Source organism: Dufourea novaeangliae, unplaced genomic scaffold (genome assembly GCF_001272555.1).
Source record: "Dufourea novaeangliae isolate 0120121106 unplaced genomic scaffold, ASM127255v1 scaffold269, whole genome shotgun sequence".
Classification (NCBI taxonomy): Eukaryota; Metazoa; Arthropoda; class Insecta; order Hymenoptera; family Halictidae; genus Dufourea; species Dufourea novaeangliae.
Window position 1 is genome coordinate 276583 of NW_015374146.1, and position 22287 is coordinate 298869.

Here is a 22287-nt window from a genome sequence, read left to right on the forward strand (position 1 = left end):
CTTCAATAGATTCATCTACGGTGAATCACAAAAGGATTCGTGTCACGTGAACCTTCGACGGATTCGAGGATCGAAAGCATGAACGTGAGAATGGTACAGTGTTAAAGCTTTGTGGATTAAAAATCGTATTGTTGCTCGATAGTGGGACATGGGTGTAACCAGGTTATCATAGTATTATTTTTAGTACCGATTTCATAGTATTCTTTTTCTCCTCTGGGGGGGATCTGATTAAGACCACATAAATGAGATCACTTAAATATCTCTGTTACAAGTTCACACTCAGGACAAAATTATGGTATTTCAATGGGCATTTGTAATGGTAGAACAAATTCTTCTCAAGGTCAGTTTTTTTAAAATTATTTCTAGGTCATTTGTATTTTTGTTTAAGTGGAATTCTATGTTTTCTTTCTGTATCCTCTCAGAGTATAAAGGAGCAAGTTCAACGACCTCATTACACATACCAATCAGTTCATCTTGAGATATTTTTATAAAAATATGAGTGTCCATTATATAAAACTGCCAAGGACAACCTCTAAAATTACTTTAAAAATGACATTACGAAACAAATTTTCTACCATTACATGCGCTCATACAAAGTGTAACTTCGTCTTGTAAGATGTTTGCGTTGTATCATCTCTAGATGATCCACACTGTAGAATAATCCAAATTGTAAGTATCCATGAAAGAAGGAAATTCAGAATAGGAAGAACGAATGATATTTACGACCAGGTTTAATAATATATAAGTACAGTGCTGAAGTAGAAAAATTAACCTGTCGATAGTAGTTCTTTTACTCCGGATAAAAGCGTTTCCTAGAGCTGTTATTCTCTAGATACTCGGAAGACGCATCAGGATATTATTTTTCCATCATCTTGACGAAGTTGACCGGCGGCTCGTCGTTGACATCGTTCGATCACTCCTCCGGTGACAGGTTCGGGAAATAACGAAGCAATTTCGTTGGATGTTATGGTAATTGCTTTATTCAATATTCGACACATTAAGGGGGAGGGTGAATGTTATGGATTCCTCTGCTCTTCTGGGATTGTACAGGATTTTCCGAAAATTCGCTCGCCGAATGAGCCGTGAGTCCTGGAGGGTTGTTTTATCGATCGGAAACAAGTACACGATTTACGATGACGTTAATTCGCGTTGGGAAAAGAGTGCCTCGAGTTTTCGTCGAACGTTTTAAATCGGTGGAACCATATGAGAGGAACATCACGGTTGATCGTATTAAGCTTGACTTTATTTATTATTATTTTATGGAGTTTTAGAAATAGACTACGATAATTTCTATTAAATTACTTCAGTATTAATTGTAAACTATTATAATTTCTATTAATTACGCAACTTACTGTGTTTGTGTAAGATATTTACTTTCGTTACTTTATTTATATGCATAGTTTTACCACAGATTAATGGATAAACATGCTTTTAAATCACGAGATCATTAACATGGGCGTAACTATTTAAGTTTCTTAAATAAATTATTCTCAGTGATTTAAATAAAACGTACATTTATATATTAACAGACTTCGCACTTTTTTATGTTACTTCACGAAAAGTGTAGCTGAGAATGTATTTTTAATATTTGACTATATGGGACTATATTTAACTATATTTGACTGAAGTCTTTATGTTATCCAATTTGTGTCTGCTAATATCGTGTATTACAAACATTTATTCCATCTACTGAGTTAATTTTCTTATTTGAAAAAGTATAAAAGAAAATTTCACATACCAATATTTCGTTACAAATGTTTTCAATAGATTTCTGAGAGAATATTATTTAATGTTTATCGTCGATTTATACAGTATTTAATAAAAGATGAAAATAATTCCTCTTATTAGTATTCCAGTTCGTACGAAGGTAGATGGTTCAAATTACATACTCGAGCAATCGGAGAAAGATTTAAGAGCTCTCAAGACTGTATCCACAGTCGTAAAATTTAAATGTCTTCACGATGATCTTCGATTGTATAATTCAATATCTTCCAAATTATGAACAGTTGTAAAATTTACACGGTTCGAATTTATCTACAATTTCACAATTTAAGTGTTTTCGAGATTATCCATAACTATACAATCTAAATGTCTTCGGTGTTGTCAACAATTTAATTAAAGTTGTGAAAATGTCTTCAGTGTGAACCGTAATTGCAAAATTATATAAATCTCTTCAAAATTATCCACATTCCTTCAGTAATTTTCTTTTCTTTTAATTATTCACAATATTACATTGAAATACATAGGTAATTCACAATAGTAATATACAAACAGTAAACAAAAATACATTATCCAATATATAATAGTAAAATCCGAACACTAAACTAAAATCCATAATCCACAATAGTCAAAACTTCATCCCACAAAGCATCATTTATATCTCAACTCTCTTTCAAGTTTCCAGAAACACGAATGAAAAAAGGCTCACAGCCTGTTCATTCCCCCGTCACATCCGAAAACTAAACCCGATTTTCCTTCTTTTCGTTAAAAAACAAACAGCCCCAGCTTTCATCCCAGTTCTAAGATTGAACACAGAGCTCCTTTGGGGGCTACACGCTAGTAAGCCTCTTGACAGTCCAAAACACCATTTTTCGATGAAACAGCACCAAAAACACCGGGGATTTTTACATATCGTGTTTTCTTCCCCCTTCTTAAGCGAAACGGCGGGGGAGAGGGATGAGAAAAAAAAACGAAGAAGGAAGAATCCTCTGTAGCAAGAGGCGACGAGAGTTTCTTTTCAAAGGGGTGGTTTCAGGGGTGGGACGATAGCAACGAGAAGGGGGAACTGTTCGGGCTTCGATGGATCGACATTATCGAGCAACCCGCGCGTCCAGGTTTACTCGAGGGAAATCAGCCTGATAATCCGATTAATAAATTGGCTGGGATCCACGTGCCGCATGTACCGATCGGTTGTTCTCGATTTAATTGACTATCTTTCTCCGCGGATCCATTTATTACTACCCGGTATATATATGTATATGTATATCGTGTGCTCGTTCAAGTGCTTTAATCTCGCGGCCGCTCGGAAATTTACGAACCTACGGTTTTTATCGCCGCAATATCACGGTCGCGACTGGTCTCGTTCGAAAGTGAGAATGTATTTTTTTTCCCATCAGGGATACGTATCGTCGTTGGTGCTTCCTCCACGACCCTCGACTTTACATGTTCGTTACCAGCGTATCGTTTCGAAAACGTCCGTTCTGGACCACTGTATGTATAGATTCCTTTCATTCTCTTTAGTGGAATATTCTTATCTTATTGTTGGTATTAGAAATTACTTGATTGGCCAAACAGGTAATGTCGGATTTCTGCAGTGTATGATGGTTTTCTTTTTTATTTTTCATTACAAAACATTCATGCTCTTAACTAATAACATATAATATATTCTGAAAGAAGATTTTTCTTAAATTGATCTTGTTTTGAAAATAAATGACAGGAAGGTGTATTTTTGAGCAATCATATTAACACCTTGTTTCGTAACCCTGTATAAGGCACTGGCAACCATGTTGCTACCAACTTTTCTTTCTGTGAATTTAAGTTTTACACTTGCTCGGGATATTTGTTATTTTATGAAAGTGACATAAATCTAGCTTAGCCTTGTAAAGAGATAAAATCATGTCAGATTCAAAAAACATGAATATTGTTCGTATTCTTTAGGTCCAAGCGATATATTACTTTTGCTGGTATTAATATTTCACTTTTAGAGTAATTGTACACTCGCGGTAACTATAGAATTCCCCTTATTTCTGGGAAATTGTCAACAATGAAATAATTCTGGACACTACAGTCGAAAAAAAATTATTAGGCGAAGGGTTAAACTACATTCTTTTATTTATTTCATTATTTTGATGCTAGTAATATAACAAAATTTAATCAATAAAATCTACTAAATTAACTTATTAATTTAATTTTAAAATAAATTATAATTGCCAAATCAAATAAATATACATATATTATATGATTCTTTTAAATTGTGCAGGATTCTGGTTTATAAACAATATTTGATCATCGTATAATTAAAAATCAATTATAGCGATTAGATACACTATGATTGATTAAATCTATCACGATCAAACAATCAAGAATAACCTGCTCGGTCGATGCGTATTTTTGTTACACTCCATGCGCCGAAGTCTGCGCGAGGGAAACCAAATCTGGGACCGGATGTTGTTGATACACGGCAGTTTGTCGAAACGGAGGGTGCTGTGATCTTAGGAGGCTGAAGAAGGACGTAGGTAGCGAGTAACCATCAAACGACCCACGTGCTACCTGCTGCGAGCAAAAACAAGTGGGCGATTTCAGTATGCAAATTCGCTGCCAGATTTATCCTACCTCCTCCTTCCTCGAAAGAATCAAGGGAATACGTGACGATCCACGAGATTTTTCAATGAGGCGAATTCCACCGGGCTTCTTAATACCATTTTTCTATTCGTCTATCACATCAGTCCTCGAATAATTCCCCAGTTAGTTGTTTCGATTACAGCTGAATTATTTATTGTACACTTCCTTCATACATTCAAATCTTACTGCCCACTTTCTTTAAACATATCATAAATATTGCACTATTTGTGTAAAAAATTTAATTTTTCGTTCAACCCAATACAGAAGAACCTCAATTATCCGAACTGGAGACAAATTCATCCTGATACAGAAACGATTTCTCGAGTATTTGGTTCTAAAAAAGATTCACAAATTCTAATATCGATAAAAATGGATGAGACAATATCATCTTTGTTTAGTCGTTCTGTGTTCTAATTATCTCTATTTGAAGGTTTCCGACAATCAATGTTTTACTGTAGTTGTGCAGTGGAAGTGTTTCGAAAAAATTCCCGAGTAATGTTTCCGATTATAATCTACAAAGTAACATGGGTTACAGTGTCACAGGTATACTTTAAGATTCTATAAACGCCCAAACCACGATACAGTAAAGATTTTAACAAAGATTATTATAAATTTTTTTGTATTTTGTACCTAATACATATGTAACGCCTTTAACAGAGGAAACAATTATCTAACTTCAATTCAACAAATTGATCTCTAGAGTTGCGATATAAAGTATTATAAGACGACAAATTTTAATCAATTATCACTGATTTCTCTCTGCACTTACGAACCATAAAGCAGTACGCATAATGCAGGCACTATCCGATGAATCCTCATCCAATACCCGTTCAACAATCGTATTCCATATTCAAAGTAACCATTCCCAACGGCGATTTATTCGACCATCTACCCTTGCAAACAATTCCATTCACTGTATTTTAACCCTCGTGCACTGTTCGGGTCAATTTGACCCATTATTTGGTTCTTAATTATATTTTTTTATTGTAGAAATTTGTAAATTATTTTAACACTAATAGGTTACATACATTTTAATCTAACAATGGGAAAATATATACGTACTTGTGTTTCGTTAATTCGATTTTAATTCAGACCCAATTTAATTCAAGGAATAGTAATGCAATAGTTTATTGAACAGTGCACGAGGGTTAAATACACCGAAGGAATTCACGGGTATACCTGCTTATCTGGAATACCTGTTTCCATCGGGCCCCAAGCGAGGTGCATAAATATGTAAAGAATGTCGGTTATGTATGAAAATCTTACTAAGCCTCGAACCATTTCAGTGCGTACCAGCCCGTAACATTGTAAATACGCGGGTGGAAAAATTAAATTGTCACATCCGCCGATTGCAGGCAGTTTAACCCTTTCGAGACTGACGGAGCAATACGTCCAAAGGTAACTTGTACAATATCTGCTGGAGTACATGCTACCAAATGCAATTACTTATCTTTATCAATAAAATGTGTTAAAACACAAATGTATTAGATGTTCGGTAGAAATCGGTAAAACGATATGAGAGGAACATCGCGTTTGATCGTATTAAGCTTGACCTTATTTATTATTATTTTTTGAAGTTTTAGAAATAAACTACCATAATTTCTATTAAATTACTTCAGTATGAATTATAAACTATTATAATTTCTATTAATTACGCTACTTACTGTGTTTGTGTAAGATATGTACTTTGGTTACTTTATTTATATGCATAGTTTTACCATAGACTAGTGGATAAACATGCATTCAAATCACGAGATCATTAATATGGGCGTAACTATTTAAGTTTTTAAATAAATTATTCTCAGTGATTTAAATAAAACGTACATTTGTATATTAACACACTTCGCATTTTTTTATATGTTACTTCACGAAAATTGTAGCTGAGAACGTATTTTCAATATTTGACTATATGTGACTATATTTAATTATATTTGACTGAAGTCTTTATGTTATCCAATTTGAGTCTGCTAATATCGTGTATTACTACCAAATGCAATTACTTATCTTTATCAGTAAAATCTGTTAAAACACAAATGTATTAGATGTTCAGCAATCAAGGTGGAAAAAACGGACTTACAACTGTATGTTCAAGCTATAGAGTTGCATCTTGTATCAAATCCTTTACACCTTACCATTCATGATGTAACGATCAATTGCATTATTCTATAACCCATTGGACTTAGTTAACCATTTTTTAAGACATTTCAATGGACAAACTAATTTCCCAGTTTTTTTTATCCAGAATTATTGGGACATATGAGGTGTTGGATATAATAATGCTTCTGAGATAATTAAAGGTTTAGAAAATACCACGTGAAACCTCTTCTGAATTGATATATTCATATGAGTATATCTGAACATACTGATCCTACTAACAAGAAGTATGATCATTAACTGTATCATGACAGAATAATTGGATATGATGTTTATATTGAGTATACTGGTGTATTCTGATCGATACAGATCAATATCAACTTGTACTGAGACGATATACTAAAAAACTCTTGTTGAGTTATTAGTAAGTATGATAGAATAAAGTTAGATCTATCTTCCTATGATGTGATCTAAAATTAATACAAAATTAACATACCTACACCATCACTGCGTCCAACATGATGCCATTTTAAAGGACTAATAGAACCATGTATCCTATTTTTAAAGCTTTGATTAACCTACATTTTTTCTCCGTATCTTAGCAAACATATTATAGCTCGTACTATTAAATTATTGAGTTCATCGTTCCAGAAAAATCTGTCTCGAAACGGTTGTGACCGACGCAAAACTTTCGGTGACCGTCATATAACACAAATTCAAGTCTAAGGTGTAATGCAATCGTCGTGAACGGAAAGTCAACTGAAATAGGCCCCGCGGTGAACGGTGTTAACGTATCGAGAAAACGGAGAAGGAAAAGTCGGTGGTGCGGTAGCATTGAAAAGGACGATCGTAAATTCAACTTACAGGGGCCCAGTTTCACAAAAGTATGCGCGTATTTATATCCCGTGTACCTACATGAAATTGTTAAGGCGCCTGTAAGCCGATTACCGGGGAGGGTCAAGTTGATCTTGCTAGGTTTCTTGCTCGTCGTCCCCCTCGGTTTCCATCGTTTCGTGCCTCTTTTTCTCTCTTCTTTTCTTTTTTTTTTGGACGTTGAAAAAGTTATGGTTCATTAACGGGTCGAGTGCATAAAGAAACTCAGGAAAAGGGCTCTTTAAGGATTACGCTCGCTCTTTCCATTCGATATATCGGCGTCGATGTTTGAGGGAAGGTAAAACATACATACCATTGTTTTTTATCTTTAACCCTTAATCGCAAACGGACTTCTCGACTCTTGGACTCGAGTAATTCGACAACGACTGCTTGAGAACAGTTTTAATAACCAAACTGAACGTTATTTTTCGTTACTTAATAGTTGGCCACTTACTGTCAGTTGAAGGTACTCAAATGCTAGAGCTCCAAAAATTCTCCTCTAGGTTGCGATAGGGTCATTCCACGCGAAATCGGACACTTTTTGGTGCACCGTTTCGGATTTTGTTCAAATTTGAATATGTTGTAGTCTTTAGCGATAACATATTTTCGAAGATATGTCCATAAAGAGGACAAATAGGACTATATCCTCATTATTTTCAAATTTTTAAATAGTTCCCCGGTATAAAAACAGGGCATTTATTTAAAACAATTGCAAAATAAATGGTTAAAAAATATCTTTTTTAACTGAAATAATTTTGATTTGGTACTCTTATGTCTCCACTGTAAGTACCCGCAGAGCTCATCCTGGTCAGTTGGTTAGTTCAATAGTTATGATTTATTGAAAAATGGTTGACCCTAAATTTCAAACAGCTGTAAAATCAACAATTTTTAAAATTTTGAAAAATCCTTTGAGATACATTTATATATCGCTAAAGACTACAGCATATCTAAATTTGTACAAAATCCAAAATAGTGCTCCAAAAAGTGTCCGATTTCGCGTGGAATGACCCGATAGTGAAATAAAAATTCAGACTCGTCTGTAGTTAAGGGTTAATTTAGTATTTTATACTTATTCGATGTATCTGTCTGATGTTCCCTAGAACGTTGCTAGTAAAATCTATCATTTAGTTTGGGAATTGTTGGATGTTGTTCTTGACAAATGGTATACCGAAAAGTAGGGTGACAGCACCGAATATAAGACTGAACTGATTAAAAATCAGACTATAGAAAAAGAAAAATGAAAAGTGTTTATGCTACTATATTCGTTATTCATTTCTATCTTACTTAGGAACAATATTAGTTTCATGCTCTACTAGTGTTTATTATGAAAATAGTGAATATATAAAGGAGTACAAAATTAGTACTTTTAAAAAACTGCTCCTAATATGAGACCCTACTTTAAAATTAAAAGTCAAAATCACAATTTAAAATAGAAGGCATTTGTTTCTTTGCCTTGTTTAAACAATTTGGGCATATAAAGACAGCATCAGTAGTCCCAGAATATTCATGGGTCCTTATGTTGTGTCACTTGGTGTATTAAACCAACTTTTCACGAGTATGGTCCTTAGAACAGAGGCACGAACACAATAAACATTCTACGTTGTCATCCAATTCCAATTCGGAACTATCTTTCTTGCCAGTTTGCTACTCTTCTGAATCTTCATGAGGAGACAACAAGTACCTCATGTTAGGCACAAAATTAATCTCACAACAGTTTTTTAATGTTTCACTTAAACGGTAACAGAATTACTTGATAACACGAAGACTCGAATCTAGAAAAGAAACTAATCAAATAATTTCTTAATGTTATACACACCTTCATTTTAAGTGACTCTAAAAACTCACAACGAGAAAAAACAAACTTATTGGTACTTTCTGAAACAATCGTTTCCGCATGATCAGTAATCTCATATGGACGATGTTGTCATTTGTTTTAATAATTCTAAACGGTGCTGCAGTATTGCAGCACTTCCTTGTGGAAATAGTATGGGATCCCATATAAAGGATAACTAACACAAATCGTCGAAATGTATTTACTAAACTTTCATTACAGTCTCAAGTAAAAAAGTTGTAATAAGCAACCCTCACTATTTTCTTTATGCAACTCTAAATTTTTTTTACACATCATTTAGTAAACTAATGTTCCTAACTTCACAAAAGAACTCAACTCACTCGGAAAAATTTAAAAAAAGTTGTTCCGTTTTAAAGGACGTACGAATACTTTTGTCCCCTACTATATCATTAAAATACTCCATCGTATCTAAAAACAACAAAAAATACACGAACACTTCCAACCCAATATTTCGTTCAGCATAGTGTCCAGGACTAATAGGGAAAAGCCCAGGAACAAAATACCTGAGCATGCTGTGTAACGTGTAAATTGCCCCCGGTGGTTTTCAAATCCTGGATCGCCGTGACAATTCGCGGTTCCCGCGGCGCGAAATCATCGAGAATGTCGCCTGCATATTTCTCGATGCAGGCACGACGTGTGCTCGTATGCGTGGCAAGCCGGGAAACAGTTCGACCACGTTTCAGCCAAGGGTCACGGGGAACGATCGGCCGTGGATAACGTACTCAGGAAGCACAACGGGGCCACCGTAATTCACGTTTACGCCTGTGAAATGACCGGTCACGCCGACCGTGTCACTTATTGCCGGCTAATATAAACACGTGAGACACCCACCAGGATAAAGAAAATGCGCGCGTCTCTCGTAAATCACGGCCACGGTTTCGCGTTTTATTCGCGTTACGCCTCGTTACCGACCGAGCACGCTGCGCGCGCGCGCAGGCTCGGTTGATAATTGAAAGAGGATCGTCGTGTAAAGAAAAAATGGCCGATAAAAATCGCCTCGCCGGGATCCGCTTTTCCTGGAGATCGACGTCGTGAAGGTGTGTATATGCAATTTCTGAACGAACTACTGCAGTAAATAATACATACAGATTCATCTCGATTATTGTCCCGAACTCGGGTCCGCGTCGGGACAATAATCTTAGAGGGAGAAATGCTTCAGACTCTCGTAATTTCGTTTTGCTCAAAGCCCCAGTTTCGGTAACAAAAGTGGAGGGGCAGCCAACCCCAGTGGTGGAAATAACGCCTGGACAATAATTGTGTAGAACAAGCTAGACGATAATCGAGAGGAGTCTGTAGTTTGTAAACTAACGCCTGGGTTGTATGAAGACATCAGGGAAAACGATGTTCCTATTTGTAACATGACGTTTCGTTGGGTCACTTTGTTGTCATTCAAATTGGAAAGTTGTTTAGCTCTTAATTAGTCGCATGGGGTCATCGCATTTTCAAAACGAGAAATTATGTGTTTTTATTATTCGGAACGAGGGTGCAGCATTCCTAGCTTCCTACAGACTCCTATCCATTATTGTCCGGCTTGTTCTACACGATTATTGTCCAGGCGTTATCCCCACCACTGGGGTGGGGGGAACCTGTAAAGCACATACTTTGTTGCCCCTTCGCTTTTATTGTCAAGGCTTCGAGCAAAAAAACGAATTTACGAGGGATTGAAGCATTTCTTCCTATAAGATTATTGTCCCGGCCAGGACCCCAGTTCGGGACGATAAATAATCAAAAGGAGACTGTAGTTCGTGTTAACTCCCAAATGGCACACAGACGGCTTAACCCTTTGACTACGGAAGGCGTATATATATACTCCCTCACATGTCTATCAGTATGTACGAAAGGCGTATATATACGCCCTCCAAATTTTACTATAACACATTTACTGTTTTATTAAACTGATCTAACTGTAGAATTTAGATTGTTTTTATTCGTAAGTGAAAGGGTTAAGACGGCTTAAAGGAGCCTCAGACCTAAAATAGCCATAAATGACTCTCGATCTCTATCGAAACGTTACCTTGTGCACTTGCGTTGTTGATCTTTTGGATCGTGACCTAAGAAAGTTCTGTCTTAGAAGAGATAAATTAATGATTGAAACAACGTTTCCATTTGATGACCAGAAGCATCACCGCGATACATTAACCCTTGGGCGAAGATGACTGGGTCGTTTCGATCCGAGTTTTCAAGAACTTTATCTAACTCTACAGCTTTCGATAATTAATTCAAGTTAGTAATTTTTAAACATAACAAAAATTGTTCAAAAATGCATTTTGCAGGAATGATGCACGGGCGTCCAAACGGAACCATAGTATCAAAATCGTCCGCCTACCGAGGGTTAACCGAGCAATAGAAACTGTTTTCGAAAATAAATACCGTAGAAATTTTTTTGTAAATTGACGTATGGAAATTCAGATAAATTCTTTACAGAAACTAAGTCATAAACAGGTGTACTATTTTTCCTTAACGTGTTGACTATGCAACTTTTCGAGCCGCAGCGCTGATCCTATTAGGAAAAATCGAACATGAATAAAAATGATCTGATGCATTTTGCTCTGCAACAAACTTAAATAAGATGTAACTTGTACTAATAGAAGTACATATTTACTTCGACATAATTGAATAATAGATTCTATAGGTAAATGAAAAGAAGAATGAATGTCTATTAGAGGGTGTTGTCAAACACAAATGATGAGTTAACTCGTCTTCCCCGGTTATCAGGTTAATCTTTTCTGGTAAGTGGGAGTGAAGTAGTCAATGAAATAAAATTGTGACTATTTTGTTCGAAGATATTACCACTGTGTATGTATTCCTTCGTAGCGTCAAAGTAACATAACTCAACGAAAAAGTTGTCAGTCTGTCACCGATCTGACTTGCTTGGAACGCGACCATGTACGAAACTTTCCATGTTTGAGAGACACTTTTATTAAATTTGATCAGTTTATTCTTTTAAAAAAGTACATTACTCGTTATTAGATTGCGGATGTTTATGCAAACATGATCGTGAGCTATTTGACAAAAATCAGAATGATACAAAAATTGATTTCTGTAAACAAAGAGTTTAGTAATGTATATAAAAAATATCTTTAGTAATGAAGATTTAGTAAAGGAGATTTTATTTGATTACTCTTTGATATAACATCATATAAATTCATTATACTCGTTATTAGGCTGCAAATTTTACGCATTTATAGCATATCTGATGGTCCAAAATTCCATTCACTTAAAAGCTTCATCGCGTCTAAAGAGATTTTTATTTCATTTGAACCCTTAATGAAAAAAAACAAATTTCTGTCTGATTCCAGTTTCTGCAAATTACTCCATGAATATAAATATTTACATAAACATCCGGGGTCTTCTCATTATATGCCTAATAAATTCAAATTTTATGTATCTTTCTTGTATGTTTTTTTCTCGAGGAATTGATTCGCGAGTATCGTTGGTAGTTTCTTGCTTATCCCCTTTCACTTGCTCACGGTTAAAATTCTCCTGCTCATGTTACGTACGTTGAAGAAGCGTGAACCGGTTGCTCGTCCCTTCGGCAGTCGCCTCAAGATTAATCCATTTCGCGGAAGTGCAAATGGTCACCTCGCACTCCTGTTCCTCAGGTTGTATGGTTATCGTTCACTGGCCGTCGTATTTCATTGTCAACTCGAAACTTTCTTCAAGCAATATTTATTGTCCTTTGCACACTCGTCTATACTTATTGAAAAATCATACATTTTATACTATTTTATATTGAAAATATGTCTGTCAAATCGAAATTAGAAGCAACCTAAGGAAATACTCCGAACACTTCGTTCGAATAACAGATGATAAATAAGTCTACTTCGTATGTAGACTGCGGATGATTATGCAAATTTACATTCTTCTAATTCTAAATTACGGGAGTGGAATCAGACGGAAGCTTTCTTTACTTACTATATAATGTACTTTACTATTTTACTTTATTTAATATTCAACCAGGTTCCATATAAAATAAGAACGTCTTTAAACATTATCGAACTCTTAACTCTTCTGATGTCTAGACAATTGTATATGCTATAAGTACATAAAATTCGCAGTGTATTCATAAACAAAAACGTTCACTTCCACCGTATTGTTTCGAACAGATTCGTCACAGATCACCCTGTAGATCTCAATCATTCTTTTCAGTGGAGTGTTTTACCTTCTTGATTAGATATTGAACATGTATAAAATAGAGATAGTGAATAACAGAGAATATAGGTGAATATTCCCAAACACATTCTGCTTTTATCAAATAAAATATGCTGACTTAAAAATTGGAGTATCACACATATGTGACGCCTGGCAGCGGACGTGTTAATATATTAAAATAAAATAGACTGTCGACGACGGAAGCAATGCTCTTTAAACGTCACTTTTTACGTCTTGATGTCTAATTCTTCAAAAGTATATCTATACACGCAAATATATCTTAAGTAATTATCCGATATGAGTTTTCGATACCCTGTTGACAGAATATGTTTTACGTCGTTTGACTTCCTCTGTCGTCTACCTCAAAAAAACAATCTACTTTTGCGGCTCCTTGTGCATCGTGTGTTGTGAATCATCGACAATCAATATGTAGTAAACTGTCCCAATGAATCAGCAAGGCTTGTTTGAAGACATGAAAATCAACAATCGATGCATTCAGCCGTGCTTTCGCGAAAGCACAAATATACATACGTCCACAGGAAGACACCATGCGTTTGAAGTGCGGTTGAAATCGTGGTATAAGCGAGCAGCAAGTGATTCCGTATGCAAAAACAAATGAAAAGTGCGAAATAGACATTTCTTTCGTTCGGGGCTTACGTTTTCGAAAATCGACTCTGAAAATACATCTGGTACGCATACAGGCGTCTCAGAAGCCAAACAGATTAACTCTACGAAATAAAAAGAGAGAAAATCGCCAATATTATAGACATATCCAATTTGAGGAAGAATCGTCGACGGTCGATGGGTCGTTGACGGTCCATGAGTCGTCGACGGTTGATGGGTCGGCAACGGTCGATGAGTAATCAACGGTCGATGCAACACCGAGGGTCGTTGAAGGGTCGTCGACGGTCGTTTGATCGTCATAGGGTCTATCGATCGTCAACGGTCGATGAGTCCTCAACACTCGATGAGTCGTCAATGGGCCGTCAACAGTTGATGAGTCGTCAACGGTCGATGGGTCACGGAGGGTCGTTGAAGGATCGTCGACGGTCGTTAGATCGTCAGAGGGTCGTCGACGATCGTTTGGTCGTCAAAGGGTCGTCGACGGTCATTTGGTCATCAGAGGGTTAAATGATCGTCGACAGTTATTTGCTCGTCGATGGGTCGTCTGTGTGACTTCAACGTTACATGGTCTTATAGAGGGTTAACAAGTCGAGTGTACACAACAATAAGACACCGTCTGTTACCCGTTTGGGCCGCCATTTTGGTCCGCACCCTACCTAAACATCGGATGTGCCTCTGAAGAAAAAGATGTTTTCCATTCTGGCCGGTGTGTAATCGTGTAACACGTCAGGCAGAACGACTGCCAACTGTTCACGGATTTGTAGCCCGCGTCCGCGCTGAAGTGGCACCCGCGGCCGGGCACAAAAATACGGGAGACGTTTTTTCGCCCGTTGAAATAGCTTAATGCTCGCCGTGGCGCTTAAGTGGAAGTAGACGAGAAAAAGAAGCGGCGGGAAATAGGAGAGTGCAGACGAGCAACGACCGACAGCGCGCGGTTTTCGAGGGCCCCACTCCTAGATTTTCGCGGGGACGACGCGCTCCTCTCGGCTCGAAAGTGCAATCGTAATTAACCGCTTTTCAGTGTCTCTCTCGCATGAAAAATACGAGCTTGCATAAATAAGTGGGCAAAAGGAACGTGTCAAGCTGGCGGCTCAACGGGCGCGCGCGAGGCTTTCTCCCTCGATTTTTTTTTCCTTTTTGGCCTCTTTTTTTCCATCGCGGAGATGCATCCCTTAATCCCCCCCGACACGCTCGCGAAGAAAGGAGGCGGAACAACGCTGATCGGCGAGTAAGACGGCGATAGCAATGATTTTTTCGTAATTGCATCGCCGTCGAACCTTTTTATCGCCTGCATTATAGAGTTTTGAGAAGTATTATTAAACGTGTTTTATTGTTACTTGAGCAGTTCTATGGGTCAACGTGACTAACACTAATTTTTGGAATTTTTTGTTCATATTCTAATGACAAAGTATTTGTTTGGTGCTTAACTTTTTGTACTTAAAATCAATTTTGAATATAAATTTTGAGGAATGAATCACATTCGCAAATGAACGATTTATTTGATGGAATTTGGTAAGCGCGACCACCATTCTAATATACAATAATAGATAGTTCTTTAATTGTGAATAATAGGTGATCTTATAAATGTAATAAGTAATGAGCCAAATAATGCGTATTCAAGTCGATGCGTAAATATTTATATCCTTAGCGGCAAAACATAGACAAATTCATTTCATCACACATATTGTCCTAATGTTTATTTTTATTTTAATGTAAATTTGGGCACTATAGATGTGTCCACTATTTGAGCATTATAGATTGCAATAGATTTTAAAAATCAACATTAGAAACTTAAGTGTGTGTATTCCTCTCAAACTTATCTTTAAGTACACTAAATATAGGTACTTGTACCTATAATACTAATTCATTGATGTTGTAATTCTTTTATAAGAGATCCTTATATCACAGACATTCATTTTATCGTGCAAGATTATCACAGTTTTAACCAATATAGTTTCTTAAAACAGTCTCTGAATTAATACGTTCTCCTGTATACCAGATTAATGTATAAATAATTTGTCAAATTAACTGTGAGTAACAATATGGAAAAGTCCAAAATGTTCATTAGAAAATCATGAAATTACTAAACCAGAAATGCTAAAATTTCCACTGCTTCGTGCAACAGTGTACCTTTAATGAATTATAATACTAAAGCAGATAACAGCTAATAATAACGGTACTGTTCTTTTGACTAACCGCCCCTAATTTTTCGCATGTTGTGTGTTGCAGCGTGTGACTGTCACCCGATTGGAGCCTCCGGAAAAACGTGTAACCAAAGTACAGGCCAGTGCCCGTGTAAAGATGGTGTAACCGGTACCACTTGTAACAGATGTGCCAGAGGTTACCAACAGAGTAGATCGCACATTGCGCCTTGCATCAGTAAGTACGCGAATCCTTCACCTTTCCCATCTAACGTAATATTCAGTGGGTTTCGTAAATCAGTCACGGTAAATGCTTATGTTAATATCAACTTTCATAGTCTTTTTCACTTAAACATAGAGTATTTAACGACAGAAGACATAAGAAAAAAATTTATCTAAACATATGATCTACTTTTTTTCACATTATTCCAGGGTTGTGACCATTTTTTTTAATCCTTAACTGGTGAGGTGGCGTTTGAAGAACCCCATCATTATTTTTGGAATATTTCCTTTTCATTGAATAGTTACTTGAAAAGGTGCTTGCTTATTTCAATGTTTTGTTACATGAGAGTGCAAAAAATCTAGTTGTGTAATAAAGAATAAGATTTTGTGTAATAAATAGACTGCGGATTTTGATGCAAATTCAGAATTATTATAGACTAATTTTTTTCTATGATTTGCTAACTTTTTTCATAGGTTTCGTTAGGTCCAAAGTAAAACAGAATTTATACTCACCTTTTCGACAAATTATATTGTGTTATGTTTTACACATTCAAGTTTACAATGAATGAATAAGATCCGCAATCTAGTAATAAGTATCAAGATTTCCACCTCACTAGTTAAAGTTTAATGCTACTTGTAGCAAAGTTCTAGGCCATTTTGCAACTCAAATTCTAATAATTGTAAATCTACACGATACTCGGTACCTTCTACAAATTCTTTAAGAATTATGTCAGAATATGGATACTTCTAGGTGGCATTAAGCTCTTAGGTGACCATTTAAAAAATATTCTCCGACATTAAGTTGCCGCATAAATTGATTACAAAAATGGCTATAATCTGGAAACAAAGACAAATTGATGTTTACATAAATGATTTTTATTATCTTAGTGTCTCTTACCCATTTTTGAATTGGGCTCCAATTGTTATAAAATACCTTATATACAAAGATTTTCAAAAATTTTACTGAAAAAAAATAAGTAGAACAACAAACGGATACTCGTTTTAGAACCCGAATACTGAACATTATTTAGAAAATTATACGAACTATAATAATTTAACTTATAGTCTAAAAATCAATGTAGTAATTAATACAATAATATAACATATGTTAGATGCATGCAAAAATAATGACCATCGTATTTAAATTGGTATGTACTATGGTACTATTTTATTTTGTCGATAGGGAGTTCGACTTCTGCCAGAAAAAGTGGCAAAAAGTTATAATTCAGAACAGCTTCCCTCTTCTCCTTTATTCTTATACTTTTTACCACACTTTTCAACCATTTTGCAACCTTCTTTTTTTCCGTACAGTTGAACACTAGTTCGAAAGTATACTTTTCCCGTCATTTCTATGCAGAAAGATAAAAGTAATATTATCGTGGTAACAGTTCTTGCATCTCAAGTACACGCTCCCGTAAAGTTTCCAAGTTTATTTGGTCTCTTCTACGCTTTGTCGACCAAACTGAATCGATTATTAACAGACTGTGTAATATTGCGGAGGGATCAAAATTGACTGGTCGCCAATTCCTCACTTCGAATGCACGGAAAAGCACATGGGCTGTCAGTTCGTCGAGCGAAAACACAAGCTGACATGGCGTAAAGTACGAAATTCGCTATTGATAAAGTGGCCTTTGACGGATAATTTAATATCTGCTCCCCCTACACACGAACAGTTTTAGCATCAGTGACTTTTAAAGGGTTTTCATAACATTGATTAATTTTTTTTATAACACCATTAACACAGTGCAGTATTAATCTCAATTCACTATACAGAAAAACTGTCCATTACTATTCCTTGAGTTAAATTAAATCGAAATTGAAATCGCAGAAATAGGATCTTCCATTACTAGATTGTAACACACGTTGACTATTGATGTCCAATAAATTCTGAAATTTCAGTAACAATAAATTGTAATGAAAAATCAAACCTCGATGATTGAAATGCACCAGGGTTAATATAAGACCTCTGTGTTCAACTAGCTGTCGAAGTCCAACTGTTCTCTATATTTTTACAGTCACGATGATTTAGCGCATTCGACAAACGTACGCTTGACTTATACTCAAGAGTTAACGTGTCACGTAATAATCGATTATCAGCTTCCCACGATGTTGACGATCGAAATCGACCGCGCGCATAGCAGACTTAATTATTTCCAGCATATTGCACCGCGCCGTTTCCTGTATATAGTATGTCCTGGTTTATACGCGCGAGGGGATATCAACCCTAAAACTTTCTTCTACACACCGGGCGTTCAAGAAGTATCCATTAATTAGTACAAATTCAGAAAATAATTGCTCTTGATTCGTACTCTTATCTTTATATATTGTTGTAAATTTTTGTACATCTTCTATTCTCTCTTATTTTCTTTTCTTTTTTTTGTCAATTTTGCTAACTTTCTTTGTTCGCTAGACTTCTCTTGTTAATAACTTCTTGCATAAAAGAGTTTATCCCGTATGTATCAAATAAATTAAATTCAAATTATATTAAAATTAAATTAATTACACATTCTAGATGGTGTTTCGAAAAGAAATAATTTCAAACATGTATTTTAAAAAATACCCTTTTCTCATTATTATACTAAAATATTCTTAGAGAATATTTCTCAAAAGGTATTCCATAATTAATACAAATTTAAAAATTAATACACGTTAAAGATCGTGTTTCCAAGGAAAAATGATTTCGAGCTTGAGTTTAAATCAGAGTTTGTCACAATTTTATTCGAATGATACATAGTGAGAAGTTGCAGTATCTAAGGGCATCGCTCTGAGATTGAAACATTTAATGCAATTAAATAATTGTTTGTCATATGTCGACACATTCAAGAAGTACATATTATTTTATTATAAAAACTGAGATTTCCACGTTGAAAGGATTATAAATGACGAAGTATTTTTTTATCTTTTATTCGTTATTCGCAACTCTTTATCCAGATAATGAATTTGCCTATCTCTGGTTTAAACGAATATGTATATACCTTTTTTGTATAATACTGAGATATTTTTACAAAAGTTTCAAAATAAGATCATTCAGATAATTGTTGTAAGTGCTAATGAGTAGTGCATTGCCCTTCGACGCATTCTTTACTTATTTCCAGATAAATTATAACCTATACCATTTCAACGATATTTATTACTATTATCGATCACTATTAGATGACAGATTTATATGTCAAATGACATTTTTAAAAATAATTTATACTCAGGCATCGTAATAAATCATTTTTTCTTCCCTCAAGGATTTTATTAAGGTAAACATAATATATAAAATTTATTATACCTGGTAACGTTTCATATTTTATTACACTTCATGTAGTTCCGTGCGCCATAAATGCATAAAATCCGCGGACCAATCATTAGACAGAATTTTTATTCTATATTATTAATCTCTTCTTTTCTCATTAAAGAAATTATGAATTAAATATTGGTACCTCATACATCTACATAAAATCACAAGAAGAATTTTAAAACCTTAAACAAACCAATTGAATTGTAATACAATTGTAATATCGTTTGAAGAATTGTAATACAATTTGAATGCCTAACATACTTCAACTCTTTGTTTTTTTATAAAAATAATGGAAGATAATCGAGAATAAGGATATATAGCACACCCTTTTGACTGCCTACAAAAAGTGAATATGAAATTACACGAAATATAAGTGAATTATTTATCGGTACACCAAACATTCGATAAGCTTTTCAATTTTAAAACACAAGGTATCTGACAACGGGCGTAACATAATTAAGCGTCTCCTCGCTTAAACAGTTCGGACGGGTAGGGATGGGGGCAGTTAAAAAAAGACAAAAACCAAAAAAAAAAAAGAAAAAAACTGAGAAAACCAGAACGGCACGAGAGTTTTGGCCGTGGCCGTCCTGTTTTTCGAAGTGATCGATCGATCAATCGGGACGGAACACGCGACCTGGTGGGTACGGCGGTCGTCGTTATCGTTCGATCGCGCGTCCAATTAGGCGAAATTTGCAAATACAAGACTGAGGAACCGCGTGTATAAGCCGTTTAGAAGAGATACGAGACGTATTTAGCATGACTTCACTCTTCCAATAGTTTCACGTTTGTTTTCCGTCCCTGCAGAAATACCGAGGGTCGTGCAGACCCAGGGCACGGCCGGCGAGGAGAGTGGCGAGCGCGAGGACGACGACGACGAGCGTGGCTACGACGGACGAGCTGGTGAGTAAATGTCGAATGTACAGAAACGATTGTATCGTTAGTAGGAAACAACTAGACAAATGACGGCTGAACGTAGAAAAGGCTGTAACACAGACTTCTAAATTATACAGGGTGGACCACGAAACATGATCAGCTTAGATTATTCTATTGTTAGCTGTTCCATCGAACATTTTTTTGGGTGTTATAACACGATTCAAGGAAAGTTTCTAAGGTGATTCTAACAGATTTATTGTCGACTATTTTGTTCGAGATTTTTCAAGGTCAGCTTCAATTTTTTTAGAGATGAATCTATAATTGGTAATTGTGCAGTTTCGCGGTTTTTCTCAATTTTTGGTATAAATATCTCGGAAACTAAGCCCTATCGGTGCTAACACGTACAGGAAAAATTGTTCAAAATGCTGAGTTCTATAACATATCCAAAGGTCATTGAAATTGGTGGTGAGTGTATAACTCCTAATAGTATCTCACGCTTTTTTCTTAAATTGAAATAATAAATGTATATTATTTTTTCGATATCTCCCACTTCAGTCTTCGTTTTAGTGATAAGCTGAAACTATTTTTAAAATACCGCAGCGATATAGTTAAAATTGAAAAAAGTTGTTTGACTTCACAATTACCTTATAATTTTTTTACGCCCATCTTCTAGATAATACTGAGACGAATTCGACAAGCATCATAAGAAATCATTTTTTTTCTTCTAAACCAAAGAAACATTAAGAAAATGTCATGTATGTATCTTAATTAAAACGATGTTCAAAATTGTGTCAATCAGCTGCAAGACAATCGCGTAAATGGTTAAGAAATGAATACTTAGTTTTATTTATGACGTCTGCATTGATGGTTAAGCATCCAAAAAAAATGCTAGATCGAACAGTTAGCAGTAGAATAACCCAAGCTGATCGCGTTTGGTGGTCCACCCTATATACTAGACTGCTAACTCCCCAAATTTCACTTATTACATTTCACGCGAAATCTGACAGTTTTTGGAGTAACATTTCGGATTTTGTTGAAACTTGGTTATGTTATAGTCTTTGGTGGTGTATAAATGTATCTCAAAGGATTTCCAAAAATTTGTTTAAATTGTTGATTTTACAGCTGTTTGAAATATAGTGTCAACCTTTTTTCAATAAATTATATCTGTTGAACTAATAAAACGATTAAGATGAGTTTTGTGGATGCTTACAGTGGAAATATAAGGGAACCTAATAAATTATTTTAGATGAAAAAATGTATTTTAATAATAAATGTATTAACTGTTTATTTTGCAATTGTTTTACAGAAATGTAATTTTATAGTAGCAGGGCACTATTGAAAAATTCGAAAATAACCCTATTTTTCTTCTTTATGGAAAAATTTCAAAACATATGGACTCTTTAAAATTGGCTACATGAAAATTAATTGAAGTTAACGCTACTAGTACCGCACGGCTCGACCGTCCAAGTAATAAATTATAACTTGTATTGAATAAGAAAGATTAGAATTATAGGTTAGAATAACTATACATATTATGAAGAATGTATTAACTATAAGTATGTGTCACATTGCTTTTGCGCATGTGCAGAATGAGACACTCTAATATATGCATTTTGAGGACATTTTATATAAGGAAATTAGCAGTCTGGTATATAATATAGAAGTCTGTAAGCTGTACATGCTATATGTTTGACATTGAAACAACCAAATCCGTGAAAATTATGGATTTCAAATTATTTTTCTTTTACAATTACGGAAATGGCGTAGGTACATTTCTCGAAATTTATACTGACATTGTTTCCCCTCATTTATATCGACTTCTTGGTCTT

General features: G+C 35.3%; 1 protein-coding gene across 1 annotated transcript in view; it reads left to right on the forward strand.

Moving 5' to 3' along the window:
• The window catches only part of LOC107191478 (netrin-1-like), a 114852-nt gene that overhangs the window by 58583 nt on the left and 33982 nt on the right, over positions 1-22287 (forward strand). The window contains exon 2 of the mRNA XM_015580540.1: positions 16166-16315. Within this exon, the coding sequence (XP_015436026.1) occupies positions 16166-16315 (150 nt within the window). The remainder of the gene's footprint in view (positions 1-16165; positions 16316-22287) is intronic.